At 37.7% G+C, this 17,505-nt stretch overlaps 2 protein-coding genes across 2 annotated transcripts in view; one reads left to right on the top strand and one right to left on the bottom strand.

The window, feature by feature from the left end:
* The window catches only part of CACNA2D3 (calcium voltage-gated channel auxiliary subunit alpha2delta 3), a 372,509-nt gene that overhangs the window by 297,817 nt on the left and 57,187 nt on the right, over positions 1 to 17,505 (top strand). The window lies entirely within an intron of this gene.
* LRTM1 (leucine rich repeats and transmembrane domains 1) lies at positions 7,920 to 14,747 on the bottom strand. The gene is made up of 3 exons (XM_056501360.1): positions 14,651 to 14,747; positions 11,067 to 11,663; positions 7,920 to 8,356 (listed from the first exon to the last, which is right to left on the bottom strand). The coding sequence occupies exons 1-3, from the start codon at positions 14,745 to 14,747 to the stop codon at positions 7,920 to 7,922; spliced, it is 1,131 nt and encodes a 376-aa protein (XP_056357335.1).

Genomic DNA, 17,505 nt, shown 5'->3' with positions numbered 1-17,505 from the left:
GAAAATTAGCCCCTTGGTATGTTTAATTAAAGGCAACAGAACTGACATAATCTTCTTAGGGAAAAGAAAAATATTAAAGAATGCTGAAGAAAATGTCTGATGAAAATTGTCAAGTCCTCTTCAATTTTCTTCATTGAACAAGCAAAACCTGGATTTCAGGCTCCATTGGAAAAGTCCATAGCAGGCTTAGTAAAAAGCTCTGGACACTGAGTCAGAGGAATGAAGGATTAAATCAAGCACAGGCAAAGTCTTTAGTATCACAGTCACTGAAAATTTAGAAGCTGAAGTAGAGGAGAAATAGTCCATTTTTGTTTAATACAAGGCTGCTTAGAAAATCACGATTTTCCTTAATCTTTTTTGCCTCTTTTTGCATGGACAAGTAAAATACTTGAATTGTAGAGGCTGGAATTAATCTCTTAAACTAATCTAGTCCAATCCTAGTGAACTAGATCTTGAGAGAATCTGAGCTAGAGCTGATTACCCAGAGCTGTGTCCAGTCAGATCTTAAATCTTCCCCAGTGGAGGGGCCATGCTCTCTCTGGGTGTGTTATGTTAATGTAAATGATAGAAAAAGAATTTCCAATTGTTGGAGATGTAGAATTGCAGGTTTTTTTCCTATTTATCATAGTTGAAATTGGAAAATAGAAAAACACTAAATGAGCCTTCCTTGCACATGCCCTTTTGTGGCCTGTCAATTCAAATCAAGTAGCAGCTGAATTTGTTTGTTTTAAAAAGATAAAAAAGCTTTACCAGAATGTCAGACTTGTAGTTTCTGAAAATGACCAAGTTCTCAATGCTTTATGTCAGCTTAGCCAAAATACTATAGTAAGAGAAGCTCATTGTACCTAAATTGCTGAGAAATGAAAATGTTCCAGTTCTGTGAGGATGAAGGCATGTTTACAGTCATTTTCTATCACAGAATGGTGATTTCCTGGGATGTCCATTTAAGCATTGCCATAGCTCTGACTCTACCTTTTATTAACCTGCATTAAAAGAGAGCTTGCACTAATTTATATACATACATACATACATACATACATACATACATATATATATTTACATATATTTAACTATGAACTAAATTATATTTAATATATAAGAAGCAATCCTTCATATCAGGTGTAGGAGGTATTACTGAAACTGATGCAGAGGCAGTTCTCTTCTGTTCACTGACAGTGGGATTTTAAATGCTCTTTCCAAAAATACTCATTATGCAAACAAAAATAATATGTTTTATTCTCCCAAAGAAATTGTTCCAAGTAATACCATGATCCAATATTTAACTTTTCCATTATTTAACTTTTCAAACTTGATCCTTTATTTTTATAACCAGCCCATATACAAATTCAAGGATTTTTTCTCCAAACCCTGTTTAGAGAGAGGTTTTTTTGCAAGTGACCTCATCCATTGCTTTCTTTGTTCTCCCTTTTATAAAACTTTAAAATTCAACTTCTGTATAACAATAAATTCAGTTATTCCATATTAAATATTCCTAGTCAAAATGCTAAAAGGCCTCAAGTATTTATATGATGAGCTTGAAGATTTAGCTTCTCCTTCTAGGTTTGTATCCATAAGCTCAGCTAAGAAATAGTAAGGACTTAATTTAATCACTGATTTGTTAAAAATGGCACACAATTTTAAATGCTTCTATTCTGGCAAGAGAAAAGTGATCCTGATGATCCTGCTGTTTAAGATAGTCAAACTGTGCCTTGAAATTAGGAAAGATCCAAAACCTCTTATTACTTTTAAAATATAAATCAGTCATATTGAGACTGGTCACACTTCAGCTATTCATTCTTCCTGTTTAGATCAGACTCTACAGGACTGTAATTTCAAAGGAAAATTTGTGAATATACCAATTTTCCAGGAACTGAGACTTCTGCTGATCTAAGCTCTAAGCATGGAAGATACTTTAAAAAAATTCATGGAGGAAAATATGTACCTTATTTCTGAAAATATGTACCTTTGTGTCACAAAAATTTTGGTTTTCACCCCTTCCCAACCCCCCCCTTTTTTTTTCTTTTGTTTCTGTGTGTGTATGTGCATTAGTATTTGTATATACATGACCTCAACACTTCATCTGGGGTTTTTCTTAAGTGAATTTAAATCTGGTTTGCATGCACATCTCTTTTAATAAAGTGACTCTCAAGTACTTAAGCAAAGGTAATTTGAACTATTGATATTTCTAGAAGTGACATGCTGTAAAAGTTTCATAAATACTGAAATCTGCTGATGTTACAGTAGTACATAGAGCAAATGCATCTTCTCTGTTCTTCTTGGACATTTTTTTCCTATTTTTTCTCACATGTATTGCTTTCATATTATTAAGAACATTCAGGCAAATGTCAATGCCATACACAGTCCTTAAAATTTATGATGCCATCTATAAAATTGCATTTTAATATGAAGGCCTAGGGGAAAATGAATATGTCATCGTAATGACACACCAACCGAATTTTTGAGGCATTCTAAAATAGATGTTTTCCTTGTCAGGCAAGAGAGTGATTTTCCTAATCTTTACTCCCCAATATAAGCCACAGAATATTATATTCAGCAGTAGCATTTAGCAAATCCCTCAAAATGGTTTTCATGCTTTGGTAGAAAACCACGACTTTGTGTTTTTCCAGAGTTTCTTGTTCATTTTGAATATTGTTTTTGTATTCATAAATTTAATATTGGTGTACAGGCTAATGTTTCCAGCTTTAGGAAAACTGAGATTTGTATTTGTACAGCCTGACATTAAGCAAGTCACATGTTGAAAGCCATTGCATGGGAAGGATGGTTTGGAGGAAAAGAGTGGAGAGAGGGAAACTCCTCCACTGGATGCTTTGGAGCACGTGGTGAAGTCTGAAGGCTGAACAGGGAAACTGAAGTTAGTGACATATTCACAATTTACCTTCATTTGCATTTGTTCTCAGTTCATTTCACCACGCAGAATCATGTGTGGAATAGTTTAATAGTGTTTTTCTTTTATGAGGTAGTTCTCTGCTGGTGTTAACTTGAGAATTTAACCTCTATTTATCTAATTCTTGGGCTTTCCTCACCACTTGTTCTTAGAGAATCCAGGCCTTTGACAGGTGTATCCCGACATGTTAAATATTAATATGTATGGTAAATGGCATGGAGCATCTGCTCTTTGCTTCTGCACTTCTGCTTTGCTTTTGGGATGTTTCGGTTGGTCAATTGGGTTTTAGTTCTACATGATTTGTGGAGGAGGGAGATCCTTGTGATCTAATTGCAATGAGATTCTAGGGGCATTTTGCTTAAGTATTCTGCTGCCATCAGAATAAATCCCTGGTTGCAGATCAAGCAGAACAAGGCAGCAGACGAGCTGTCAGGTCCTTTGGATAATATCAAATAATGCTGTGCAAGGTTGAAGCTGCAATCATAAATATGAATACATTGCTATCATTTTAAGTACTGAGGACTGATAAATTTATTTTCCCATCAGTGGACTATATTTCCAAGCATTAACAATGTTTTCTCATGTTTTTTATCAGGAAATGAGGATGACAGCTTTGTCAAAAAAAGTTGAGAGTGTAGTGTACATAGCCCTGAAACATGGAGAGATCCCTCTGCAGTCAGTATGAGAGAGCAGCCACAGCTTCCTCTGGAGAGGTGTCAAGTTTGTAATTTATTGGTTTGTTTATGAGGCTTTTGTTTCCTGCACTTCTTCCCTGTTATGGTTTACTGTGGCTGCTGCCCTTTCCCCCCTGATCTGGGGAACATGCAGCCACATTTCAGGTAATATAAACTCAGGTCGTGGTTATTATTCCACTTTTGGCCAAATTAAAAGATCCAAGTTGTGAAAGTGAGCATCCTTTTCAGATGCTTTGCTAAAGCCTGTCTGTCCTTGTCTCCTGGGCAGCAAAGGTAGATCATTGTAATTGTTATTTTCCTGTTAATTGTTAATGAGAGATAAGCTGTGTAGTAGCTATTTAGTGTCACTAAATATGCTACTTTGATATTCAAGGAAGAAGGATCCAGATTTTGCTTGGACATTGTTTTACCAGAGAATAATGAAACTGAATTTTGCCTGACTTTTTGTAGGCTCTCAATGGAAAGATAAATATGGCAATCAATTATTCTTCAGTTTGATCTTTGTGTCTTTCAATATAGATGCTATTGGTCATTTTCTGTAAAGAACACAGATGTATTAGTCTTCAATTTTTGTATAAAATGAAAATTTTGAAAGTTTTTCTGTACACAAAGCAGTATAGTGAGCCTTTATTTGAAAGACAGGAATGCAACAATATGTGTGCTTTCCCTGTATTTGTAAATGCCTTGCAGAGTAGCATGTCCTGATATTTTGTTGACTTTGAGGGGGAAGAGTGTTTTTCACAGAGATTAGAAAAAAATACTATGCTTACTATAATACTCTCATGGGATTGCTGGAAGGACAACAAAGCTTTCTCAGGATCCTTTATCTGAAAAATAAATCTGTGCAGAGAAATAATTTCAGTGGCAGATGTCCATTGCTAAGCTTTGTAAATTAAGGGCAGTTCTGTGGGGATTCACTATATTCAGTCTTCCACTCATATCCAATAATTTTTATAGGCAACAAATTGTGGCTTTTATCAGTAGTTGAAAATTCTCCTGAATTTTCCTGAAAGTTTCCTCTACTGAAAAATAAATATTTTACCTTTATTAACTAATTGAATCAATAGTTTTCTCCATTCATTTTCTGCTATTACCTTATCATTAGAAATGACTGGATTTCTTAATTGCAAACACTTTTACCATGGTAACCATGATATACAGACTTATAAATTAAATGAATAATTTCTCTGTGATTTTTAATTTTTGTTTGTTTGTTTTTCTTGTTTTTTCCTTTGGCAAACAGCATATTAGAAAGCATAGAATCAGATGTTGCATGGATTGGCTCACTCTATTCCCACAGAAGAGGGAACTAATGGAAATATTTAATACTTTGCTTTTTGGCAGAGCTCCATATCAATTTACAGCCTTGTGTGTGCATGAAAATCCCCAAAGCATCTTCAGTGTGACTCAGAATGAGTTTCTTTAAATGTCTTTGTGCCCTTCATTGACTTCCTCACCTTTTTTCTTTTTTTTTTAAATATATGAATGATAATACAATGAGGAAAGCCTGAAAGGCTTTTGGTGCTAGGACTGTTTTTTTAAGAACTGGAAAAATGTTCTGGGTTATTGCTGACTAGAAAATATCAAGTAAATTCTTGTTTTTCTTTTGCTTGAAAGTATCAGAAGTGTGAAGTGATTTCTGATGGAAGCTGTGCTGCTGTGTCTGAGCCTGTTAGAAACATTGAGAGTGAAATCTCTCTGGAGGTCAGAAGTTTATTAGCTTTCATCTCAGGATCTACACTTTGAGTACAACTCAGCTCATTTTAGCTTGTTGCTGTGGAAAAACAGTGATTTGGCATGGGCCCCAAACTCATCTGTGGGCCAGGGCAATAAGATCCAATCCTGTCTTATTTCTGTCTCCTGTATCTGAAAAATTGCGTTTTTCTCTGAAAAATGTTTTGGCAGTAATTGAATAAAAGAGTAAAAAATGTAGATATACATATTTACATTGCTTAGTTCTGAAAGTAGATTAGATTATTCATTAAGCTTTACCAATATTTACAAGGAAAAAAAGTAAGCATCAAAAGATCAGATTAAAAAGCCTGAATACAAATATTCTACAAATTAGAATATATTGTAAAAAACAGAAATATTCTAAAAATGTGCTGATGATGTCTTAGCTGAAGCAATCTTCCTGGTCTAGGGTACCACATTTTAAACAAAATGCAAAAGAACTGAATAGGCTCCAGGGAATGCAGGAGGAAAAAAAAATTGGAGAATGTGGTCTTGCAGGAAAAATTTGAAGCAGCTTAGTTTATTTAGTTCAGGACAGAGAAGAATGAATGGAGCCTAATAATGATGTGAAGTATTTAGCAGTTAAAAAAAAAAAAGGAAAAAAAAAAAGAAAAAAAAAAGAACAGACAGTAATTGATTGTTTTCAATATCTGCTAGATTTAGATTAAGACTAAGATGCTTAATTTTCTCTGGACATGAAAGTAACTGCAGGTGCAGGAACAAGCTTTAATATTTAGGTTGCAATTATTACAAAGTAGATAAGAGCAAGGGTTACGTGACTCCTGCCACAGAGCCCATCACTCAGCTGAGGCTGTTACTGAACAGCTACAGAGCCTGATCTCAGAATCCCTCTGTTGGAAGGAGAGTGCACATCTCCAAATGCCAGGACACAGCTTCCCCTTGCCCTCATTGCAGATTGCTCCATGACCTTTTTCCTCAGTGCTATAAACATTGCTGATTTCTGCATGGTCTTTAACCCTGTCACTGGGGACAGTTAGGGGACACATGAGATATCTGTCACAAATACCCTAAAATGTATTTTATCTGGTCTTGGAGAAGGGGAATGGAGTTGCTGATCTCTGTTGGTTGCCTTAAAATAATTTCTAAGAACCATTAAAGTAACTACCTCTGCACACTCAAAATATTCTTGGAATTCTAAACTTATGATATTCAAATGGTTTTGGCTCTGATTTCTTCTGATGGTGAAACAGCTCTGCAGAGAGTAAGGATGGACCTTTGAGTGAACTGAATGTTCCCTCTGAGAGGGAGGACGTGTAAACATGCAACTACATTATCCTCCTGCTGAAGGGCAGCACTGTGATGGCAGCTGCATCTGCAGTCATGGCTTTTGCAAAATGGAGCACTTGTGTGAGGATTCAGGAATAAGTGGCTTCAGAAAAGTCTGTAGCAAGCCTGTAAGCCAGCAGGATATCAGGCAGTGTCTTCAAATATGCTCTGTGTGCTCCTTTTGGGGCTTGTATCCAAAGCACTGTAGCGTTTCTTCCTTCAGTGTTTTCTCAGCTCTTTTTTTTCTTCCCTACTAAGTCATTAAAAAATTATATGCAATAGTTAACAAGGTGCTTCCTATTTTCTAAGTTAGGATGTAGTGTTTAATTGCTGCTTCCTGGGGCAGACTGGAAAGCTGAAAACACATTTTTGGAAATGCTTTTAACAGACTTATGTTATCAGTGGCAGTGCATAGAGTGGCTAGTTTGAAAACTGCTTGTAAATTTTATACATTTTGAATTAAATAGCAATTTCCACTCTTTAAGATTTAACTAATAAAACTCAGTTAGTTGGCTATTTTATGTTTTTCTTTGCAGAACATCACTCCTGTCAGCCACTGACTGTAGGTCAGCCATGTCCTGGTCTGATACTGAATCTCAAACACTCAGCCCTAAGTAGTGGCTTTAGAATATAAATACACAAAATAAATAAACTTCTGTTGCTCTATATAAAGTCTTAGTGGAGGTTCCAAACAATATATATAATTATATTTTTTAAAAGTATGAAAATAAAATAAAAAGAGAATAACCCCAGTAATTTCTGTTGAAACAGCACTATTGCCACTCCAGGCGTTCCCGCTGCAGTGAGGGTTTATTTCCAAGGCTCCAGAGGAGGGCAACAAGGCTGCTGAAGGGCTTGGAACACAAGCCTTATGAGGGACGTTTGAAGGAGCTGGGGCTGTTTAGCCTGGAAAAGAGGAGGCTTAGAGGTGACCTTATTGCTCTCTACAACTTCCTGAAGGGAGGCTGCAGACAGGTGGGGGTCAGTCTCTTCCACCGGGCAGCAACTGACAGAACCAGAGGACACAGTCTCAAACTACGTCAGGGAAGGTATAGGTTGGACGTTAGGAAGAAATTTTTCACCGAAAGAATAATAAAGTACTGGAATGCTCTTCCCAGAGAGGTGGTGGAATCATCATCTCTGGAAGTGTTCAAGAAAAGGCTGGACATGGCACTTGGTGCCATGTTATAGTCTAGACTCTGAGTTGAGGTGTTAGGACATAGGTTGGACTCGATGATCTTGGAGGTCTCTTCCACCCTCAGCGTTCTGTGATTCTATGATTCTGAGGCAGACGTGGCTCAAGGCAGGGAGCTCTCCAGCAGCTCTTTTCTCTCCTGCGCCCCGTGCTGCCGGCCCGGGCCCAGCTGCTGCCTGTGGCCCTTGGCCGTGATGGCGGCGTAGGCGCAGCCGTAGACGGCGGCCGCCAGCATCATCAGGCAGACGATGCCGCACACCACGCCGGTGATGACCACGGTGGCGATGGCGTGGCGCAGGCTGACCGGCCTGGCCTTGGCCTTGGGCTCGCAGCCGGCGCGGCCGTCGGCCGGCTCGTGGGGGCCGAGCTTGGCGGCGCCGCGGTGCTCGTGGTGGTGGTGATGGTGGTGGTGGCTGCTGGCCGGGGGCACCGGGGCTGGCCTCAGCGAGCAGGCCCCAAACAGCTCGTAGGGAACCCTGAGCAGCTCCCTGCCCTTCCGGATCCCCGGCGCCGAGCAGATAATGCCGTCGCTGATTCCTCCTGGGGAGAAAAACCCAATGGGTTCAATATTTGACAGCTTCTGAATCATCTCAGTGTAAAATTAGCACAAGCCTGAAGTGAATTTAGCATCAGTTTCAGCTTTGTGCTTTTAAAGATTTATGATGTGTTATAAAGGCTTTTGTTCAATTAGGGCGGTGGTGAGATTGTGACACTTCAAAACTCACATAAGACAGCGTTTTCAAGAAGCAATTAATCAGCAATTAGGTTGTCTGTGTTTTTAAGGATGTAAGTGGGACACAATGGCTATTTTTCTTCGACAATAGAAAAATAAGAACTGTCCTAGGTAAACTAAGAGGTATTGTTACCTGCAAATTCAGTTTGTTCAACTTCTGACCACTGCTAATTTTTATGGCAAGAATTGGAAACAATGTACTTAGAAAATATTTCCCATTGATTGAAATATCCCATGAACTTGTCATTGTCCTGACATTGTGTGTTAACTGCAACAGGGCAAAGAGAAAGGTCAGTAAGTTGTATGTACCCATGAGTGATTTTTTGAAGCAAGGCTTGTGATAAGAAGATACACACAGGTATAAAGGAGTTGAGTTTAATCAATCTATTACCCTGTTCAAATGCTAAATTTCATGATTGCTTAGAGCCAGCTTCCCAAAGGAGGCTTTTAGTAGAGTGAGGAGAGAAGTAGGAATCCACATTCCTGGTAAATAACCAAACATAGGACTCAGGTACCTAGTCAGAGCACAGGGCTTTAGGGGTGTGGTCAAGGAGTCCACAAGCCCAAAATCAATATTGACAGATTTTTAAAAATTAACTAATCAACTGAATTCTCTTCCCTTCTTTTCATCCTGAAAAGACTTTGAAAAAGTAGTGGATACAGATGGAGCCAAACTGGAATCTGGAGGCTGCTCCACAAGTAAAGTTGATATTCCAGGACAGATTTGAGCATAGCAGGTCTCTTGGTCTTTAATGGCGAAACCCAAAGCATGGCTCCAGATATCTTCAATGAGTTAGATTGAATATGGATATAGATAAAACCTTCAAATTCTTCAACTCTTACCCTTTCATGGCTTTAAGTAACTAAATACGTGCTGGGAACAGAGCCCTGATGTTCCTCCTGAACTGAAGGAAATTATTTTCTATAATTTCCTGGGAGTATGCATGAAATGTCAGTTGCCTGAGATGGATTCAGCTAAAAATACTCAGGTATTTTGGACTTATTTTGCTTTGTTATGACATGCAAGAAATATCTGCAGAGCCACTGGGAAGTTTCATCACATGTGTGTCATATAAGTAGTGGAAAACATTAATGTGTAATGCATTTAATTTTTCTTCATGTGATTCAGACAAGTAATTTTAGGGAAATACAAGCACAGAAGAGAACATAACACTTGGGCTTCCTTTAAAGCTTGTTGCTAAAATTAATTTGTTAAGTTTCATGTCGCTTCATTTAATTAATCTGTTTAGTGTTCAGAAAGATGGAAGGACATCACTGAATTTCTAGACAACACTGTTCTGTGAAATAAAGGATAATATTTATGCTGCTGGCAGAGTAATTAAGATAATCTGATATGTTTATCTTGGATAATTTCATTCTTCTGCACAGAGAAGTCAACCCGTGCTGAATTTCCAGCATAATAGACTAAAGCCCTGCGATAAAGAAGTATTTTACCTATTCAAAGTATTAAGATTTTATTGCTAAAAGGAGTTTATTTCTAAAAGGTGACTCATAGCAGTGAATTTACCTCACCCAAAGACTACTCCAGTAGTAATTGTGTTCTTGCATGGCCAGTATGGTTTTCCAGCTGGCCTGCAGAGTTCTGATCCCTGCAAAAGACAGTCCATCAGCCTCAGGCCACGTGGGCCATCTCCACTTCTGTCTGCAACAGGCTCCACTCCACTTTGGTACAGAGACAGGTAATCAGTAGTTTGGTCACATACAAGCCTCAAAGCCTGATTTAGAAAAAAGAAAATTGCCCTGCTGTTCCAAATTCTCAGTCTGAACATACCTCCTGGGAGAAATAAATTAATTTCTTTTTATATTTAATTCCTTCAGAATTAAATCATGTTATCTTTTTCACAGCATAACTCATGAATATATTTAAAAGCAGGTGTGACCAAAATACTGACACTACTATTTATATACTTCATTTTTCCCAGTGTGATGCCATGAGACATTTCTGTCAGGAAATTGCCAATGAATTGAGTTCCTCTTCTGGTTAACAGATTAGGAAGTGATACTAGGTATTCATAAAATATTAAAGGACTACTAAGTCATAATTGATAGAAAAACTAGAATTCCTGAGCTCTCTAAAGTTTGCTCATTACTGATATCTGTCTTGATGATGCAACAGGCAAAAAGCTTTAAAACAGTAGGTTGCTTTCCAGCAAAAATATATTGGTAGAATTAAAACAAGTGCACAAAGTATACTTGTTTTATGTTTAGAAATGTCTATATCTGAATTCACATACTACAGAATGTGCCTGCTGTATGGCTGTGTGTGTGTATCCTTGCTCTTTCTCTGGGCACTAATATGAAGTCCCTCTCTGATTCTAGTTTGCCATCTGTGTTTATAAAAGCACTTATATTCTGACCTATGCATAAGAATGTAGTTTAGTGTGTTTATTTGAGGAAGTGGTGCAGGGTAAAGTTTTAAGCCATAGAAGTGAAGATCAGTTAGATGCTGGTTAAATGTTCTCATGTACACTCTATGTAATGAGAAAAATTCCTTACCTCTGTATAGAAAACTCTCCAGCCACAGTTTCAGGCCAAAGATATTACAATTGCATTGCCAGGGATTATCTTTGAAGAGAATCACTTTCAGGTTTGGAAGTGACTCCAGGAGAATTCTTTCCATTTTCTGAAGTTTGTTATGCTTCACAGACAGCAATGTTATATTCCCTGTGCTGTTTCCAAAACTCTCAGGCAATCGAATAATGCTGTTGGATGACAAGTCCAGTTCTTTTAGGCGTGGGAGGAAACTGAAAGTCTTGTTTTCTATATAATGAATCATATTTCTGGTTAGGTTTAAAACCTGTAGATACCTTAGTTTTTGGAAAGCACCAGGTGCCACACTTGAGAGAGAATTATTAGACAAGTCTAAGATTTTGAGTAACGGCGTTGCAGTGAATGCATTTTGGTTGATTCTCCAGATACGGTTGTTCTGCAGCTGCAGTATCTGAATTTCAGGAGGTAAACGGGCAGGAATTTCAGTGAGTCCTCTGTTCTTGCAGTCTGCAGTCTTTGAGGCTGTGTAGCAGAGGCATTTGTCAGGGCAGCCGTGCACTCTGTGTGCCAACAAGATGACACTCCAGACCAAAAGCCAATCACCTGTAGCACAAGTGAAAGATTGAGAATTAGTTTAAAATGTTGTCTTCAGGCAATGCACAGGCCATAAACACAGCCAGAAATTCCACAGTAAACAATAATGTAGATGCCACAGAGCATGTTTCTTTTATAACACATAAGTAAATTACAGAGAGTGTTGAAGTACTTCTAGAATGCAGAATGAAGATAATGCTACCATGATCTTAAAATGAAGTACTTCTTGTGGTTTTTTCTTAAGTACAAATGGTTATCAAGAGGATTTGCCATCAGCAGAGCAGTGATGTTTGAAGGGAATGTGATGGTTTCTAAAATTATTGAATTGAAATGTCTCTCTTTCTGTGGTAGTAACAACTTTAAGACATCTTGTGTCAGAATAATTACAAGCAGAACTTTTATTTTTCATTGTTTTACTCACATTATTGTCTGGAAGAATTGAGTCAATGTACCATTAAAAGAATAACAAGCTTCAAAGACATAACTATAAAAACTACTAGCAGTACTTTTTCAGCAATCCAGATTCTGTAAGTTCCTCCTTTAAAATATCTTTTTATTCTTTTTGCTTTAATTCTCTTCTCTCAATACCAGCTGTACTTCCCATAGATAAAGGTTTCTACACAGTCACGAGAAATTTGTCAATAAGCTTCTGAAAATATAAATTATTTGTCAGGAGTACTTAGTATTTAGTATTTATAATTATCTGCTGCTCCCTGATGTTCAGGTGGTATTAACTGAAAAAAAAAAAAATTTTTTTTAGCCTTTATGTCTTGCTAATGATCTTAAATTTTAAAACAAGGTACTTAAAGCTATGCTTGTATGCATAGAATGAAGCATTAAAAAACCTCAGTGTTGAACAATTAGATCTTTGACTAAAGACAGTCAGAATGATGAATCCTTTTCTAACATTGCTTTAGAGATGCTTCAAAGTAATTTCTACTGTTTACTGTTTCATAATGGAAAACATTTTAGTTAGTTGCTACTTGAAACCTTTTGAAAATAAAGTAATTGCTGTTTATTGACTTACAGAGATGAAACGTGAAATGCTAACAGGGAATTCCATATTGATGGAATAATGTATGATTTTAGTAAGAAACATGATAAATATATAAATTAAAGTTGTATTTTGAGACTACAGCTTAAGGCACAAATTACTTATTAATTTTCACTCAGAAATGAAATATTTATATTAAAATTACACATAATCTTCTGCAATACTGAATTCTGCATCATAAAATTCACTTGAAAGAATCCAGCATTCCTGCATGCAAGGTAAGCAATACTTTCAGTTCATTACACTGTTCTGCAACAGTTGGCTTCAGAAACACAGCTTCCAATGTAGAGGTAAAATAAACTCTTGCTTGGCAAGGAAATGCTTTGCAAACAGAAAAATTGCATTATTAGTCTAAACACTTCAGTATCTCACCTTTCATTCTGCTCTGCTGGTTCTTCTCCTGGCAGAAGATTCAGTCCAGATTTCTGATGTAGAACAGTAACATACACTGCTCTTTTTCCCACTTCAAGTCTGTAACATGCTCATCCAGTTTCCTTTCTTGAGGTTTTTCAGGTGGTATCTGTGAGTTTTGTAGAAGGGCAATGACTACACTATTACTCTATCAGCTTTTGGTTTTTTGTTAATGACAATCTTCTCCCCTCTCCCCCCTTTATGACTCTCAAAGAATTATTCTGCCTCTTAATCAGACAACAAGCCATGCAGTGTGTGTCCAACTGGACAGCTGTAATGTCCAAATAATGACCTGATTACCTCGCCTCTTCAATTTGTTTAATCTCCATCAAAAGCAAAGCACAAAAAACAAAGCTGCCTTTTTTATATCCAGTATGTTTTCTGAATTCTGGTTGATTATTAGCCAGGCTGTGTCAATTTTTGCAAGATCTGAACACGGGTTTTGATTATCCTGGGCTGTGACTGGAGGCAGTGGAGTGTATAATATCACTACAAATAGTCCTGTGGGTTGATGACATGGTTTTGACAGTGCCCTTGTTTGCTCTTTTAAGCTTATTCATCTGACGTCCATTAGTTGTGCTGACAGGATTTTATTGCTTGGGAATACAGGAACAGCAGCTCCTTCCATGAAAATGGCACACATCCTGGTATAGTCACCATGAATATTGAACAAATTAATTTATTTTCAAAGATATTGCAAAGACATAGCAGATGATACTAAAATTGTACTTAATGTGTGGTGCCTTGACTTGTTTCTTTGTTATTTCTTCAGTAGAACTCGCACTGTGCCATCTACACTAATAAAAGGATTAATGACTTGTGACTGAGAAGGAACTCAAAGGTGTTGAAAGGAATGAGAGATCTGATATATAACTGAGTCTTTCCAGGCCATATGATCACTCCATCTATGAGCTGTCCTATGGAGAGGGAAGCTGTGCAATCAAAACATTTCATACCCATAATACAGCTTTATTGGGTACAAATTCTGCTTTAGGTGCTTTTGAAAAGATCACATAAAGCTCACTTTCCAGGTCAAAATGTATGTGGTGTAAGCAATATTCTACAAGGAGCACTAGAAAAATCAGATCCTAAGGCCCAAACTGCTGTTGAAAGCAGGGTCCTGTCAAGTTGAGACTTTGATATGTACAGAACAGACTCTATCACTTTTCTGGGCAACCTTCTCCAATGTGTTACTGTCCTCAGAATCAATAATTTTTTCTTGCATCCAGTTAGAGTTTTCCTTGGAGCAGCTTGAATCCTTGTGAAAAGTGTAAGCCCATCTTTTCCATAGGTACCTTTTGGTTTCCAAAAGTCTGTGCTGAGCTCTCTGTGCCCCTGGCTCACAGGGCAGAGCTGTGCCTGTCAGTATTGTGTGCTTTGCTCCATTGCTTCCGACACCCAAGATACCCAAAGGAACACTGGATTCATGGGAACAGGGAAGGAGAACATAGAAAAATAGTCATTCTGTAAAGTAAGCATGATTGTTCATCTTGAGGATCCCAGGATTGCTGCTGTGAGTGGCAGACCTTACTGTCCTTGATGGGTGACACATTGTCCTGATGTGGGTTGAAGCCTGGGATTAGAGTGGAGGAACAGTACAAATATGACAACCTGGGTACCACAGTCATCCTGGTTAACCCAAACTTTACAAAAGAGGTGAGAGAAGCTTAAAGATCAACTGTTCTGTACTTTAGATTAATGTCAGCTTAATGTAAAAATATTTTTTAACTTTAGCTATTTCTATGTCCCATCTTAAAAAACAGCTGTGAATCATTTTAGTAAAGACACAATTGAATGTAAAAAGGTCTGTTCTAAAATGGCATCTTCCTTAGAAGCTATGGTCATGTTAGCTATGGATACTCTTACAAATAAAAGGTCAGGTACTTTTTTCAGGAGATGGCATCCCACTCTCCTTGCATTAACTCATCCCTTGTATCAGTGGCAGCTCTTTTCATGATTTTTGACTATGTTGCAGGATGTAATAGCTCTTATATTATTGGGGTTTTGTGTGATAAGATGCTTTTAAATTCTCTTTGGTATCCATAATTTTATTTGACTTATAAATTCAAAGGGTTTCTTTTTAAAGTTATTTTTCCATCTTAACTAATATTTGCTGTCCAGATGAGTATGCAAGCTCCCACTGCAGTTCATTTTGTGTAACAGTAGGCTTAAAGAATGTTTCTTAACTGCCTCTCCTATTTTAGGTAAGTCTTTGCATCTATAACTGTATTATTTTTAGTATGCACCATATTACAGAGATGTTCACAGGACAAGGTCACAGAAAGTTAAGCACTGTGGGAGGTTCAGTTCCAGCAATAATGCAGAGGTTGTTTTATTTACTCAGAATCATGGTATAAGAAGTTATTACTTTTTAAAAAATCTTCATGTTCGTGCTGGGTTCAGATTTGGAAACATATGATTAAATCTGTCTATTTGCTTTTCATGTAGATGTGGCTATTTCCCCCTTATATTGAGAACTCTGGAGGAACATGTTTTGTAAACAGAAGTTTCCCCAACCTATAATCCATCTCCTACTCCCATTTATTAGGAATAATACTTTGGTTGTGACAGAGAAGTCTGATGTGGTGAAAATTATAGTCGTGTCACAGGTAGAGATTTGCCAGAAACAGGATAACCATGAAACCTACTCCACTTCTGGCCTTTTGAGCCACCAGCAGGATTCTTTTCAGTTGTCTGATGTGGTGCAGCTACTGTTATTGCAGCCTCTTAAATTAGCCAGTGCCTGTAGTAGCAAGGTATGGTTCCCATTGCAAATAGCAAGAAAGCCCCATGAGCTAATATCTGATCCCTGCTGGCTGAGGGGGCAGCTCTGTCTTTGCTCTGCCAGCAAACTCTTTGTTGCAGCAATTACTGCCATCTGCTTTAAAGGAGCTCTATGTGTAAGAATCATCTTTTTACAGAAGGAAATTATGTTAATTAAACTCTAGCAGAAAGGAAACAATTTAAATATTTCAAATATTTAAAAGCTGCAGGATTTGGATTCCAAGTCATTGTATACTGAGTCCAGGCAGACATGATTATATTAAAAAATGTTCCCAAGACCACAGTAGAAAAGTCCTGTACATACTCTTTATTAGATTTATTTTCCTTATGCTTTTGAGTGGGAAGGAATTAAAACTGAGATACTTTCAGGGAAATGGCATTTGCTTTCTCTTTACTAATGTGTGTCTGCAGACTGGTAAAACAGATAAGCTCTTTCTCAAGACCCTAAATGAAACTTTGGGTAAATGCAAACCCCTCTTCATTTTGGTTCAGGACAAAGAAAAAATTCGTATTTGTTGGTGTAACAGCCCATGCCTTTATTGTTAAAATTCTTGCCCTTTAACTGGCACTTTGAAAGGTACAGTAGTGCATGATGGAGAAAGGTGGTGCCCTTTCCCATGAGTCAGAACTGACTGTGCAAAGGTGACAGGGCAGAAGAGACCTGGCAGTCCCTCATGCTTTTCTTTCTGCAAGGGCATTCCTGGCACTCTTAGAGCTCAGGACTCTCTCAAAGTTTTCCTGGCAGGGTGCTAGGTTTTCAAAAGTTGACAAAACTTAGAGGAAGGTCTTGGATCCTATTTCTGCTTGCCTTTCACAACAGAAGTGGATCAAACTAAATTTGGCTTGAGGAAGATTTATACCTTAAAGACCTGGTCATATTTTCCAGAGAGGTGGGCTTATGGATTTTTTCAGACATCCTTTGCTTAGAGAGCATAAGAGGAGAGGAATATCAGCTAGAATTTAATAACATCAAATGCTGCTTATGACACAGCACAAGGATACACCATGATTTTTTTTGTGTCTGAGTTGTTATGAGTTATTTGATGTGGTCCCTTTCAGGTGGGAAGTAATGTGCAGCTCTACATACAAGTAGCCAGGCAGGGAGTTCTGTTTTTGTGCAGGGGAAGAGCCCAGTTTTTCCTTTCCAGTGGCTTGTTTTGCCTTACTTAGATACATCTGGTACTTGTTTATACAGTGAGTAATTAATCTATGAAATGCATTGTTGGAAGTTATCCTTGGGCCAGAAGATTAGTAGGATTCATATATAATCTGGAGCCATAGTTACCTCATGGGGCAAAAAAAAAAAAAAAAAAAAAAAAAAAAAAAAAAAAAAATAGAAGGAATATAAACTTTCACTCTTAAGGGCTTTAATCAACCACTAATGACACAACTTATGGAGAAAAACCTTTCCCTGTGGGCAGTTTTTTTCCATAATTATTATTTATGGGAATTTTTACACCTTCCCCTGACACCTCTAGGAGAGGCCAGAGTATAAGATGTAATAGTGGATGAGATGAACTGGAACATGCCGTGTTCCATGTGGAGATTTACCGTGGGGAAAGGGATGGCTGAGCAGCCTGGGAGCTGCTGGATGGGGAGGGG

The sequence above is a fragment of the Oenanthe melanoleuca genome, chromosome 12 (assembly GCF_029582105.1).
Source record: "Oenanthe melanoleuca isolate GR-GAL-2019-014 chromosome 12, OMel1.0, whole genome shotgun sequence".
Lineage (NCBI taxonomy): Eukaryota > Metazoa > Chordata > Aves > Passeriformes > Muscicapidae > Oenanthe > Oenanthe melanoleuca.
The sequence above is the reverse complement of the archived record's forward strand: the minus strand, read 5'-3'. Positions and strand labels throughout refer to the sequence as shown.

What these genes read in the sequence shown, in the direction of transcription:
- LRTM1 (XM_056501360.1), bottom strand. Translation starts at nt 14,747, where the DNA reads ATGACTGTGGTACCCAGGTTGTCATATTTGTACTGTTCCTCCACTCTA. An exon ending in TGTGTCACCCATCAAGGACA is followed by an intron (nt 11,664 to 14,650) that starts GTAAGGTCTGCC and finishes CTTGTGCTACAG; the next exon opens with GTGATTGGCTTTTGGTCTGG. An exon ending in GGAGAGTTTTCTATACAGAG is followed by an intron (nt 8,357 to 11,066) that starts GTAAGGAATTTT and finishes TTTTCTCCCCAG; the next exon opens with GAGGAATCAGCGACGGCATT.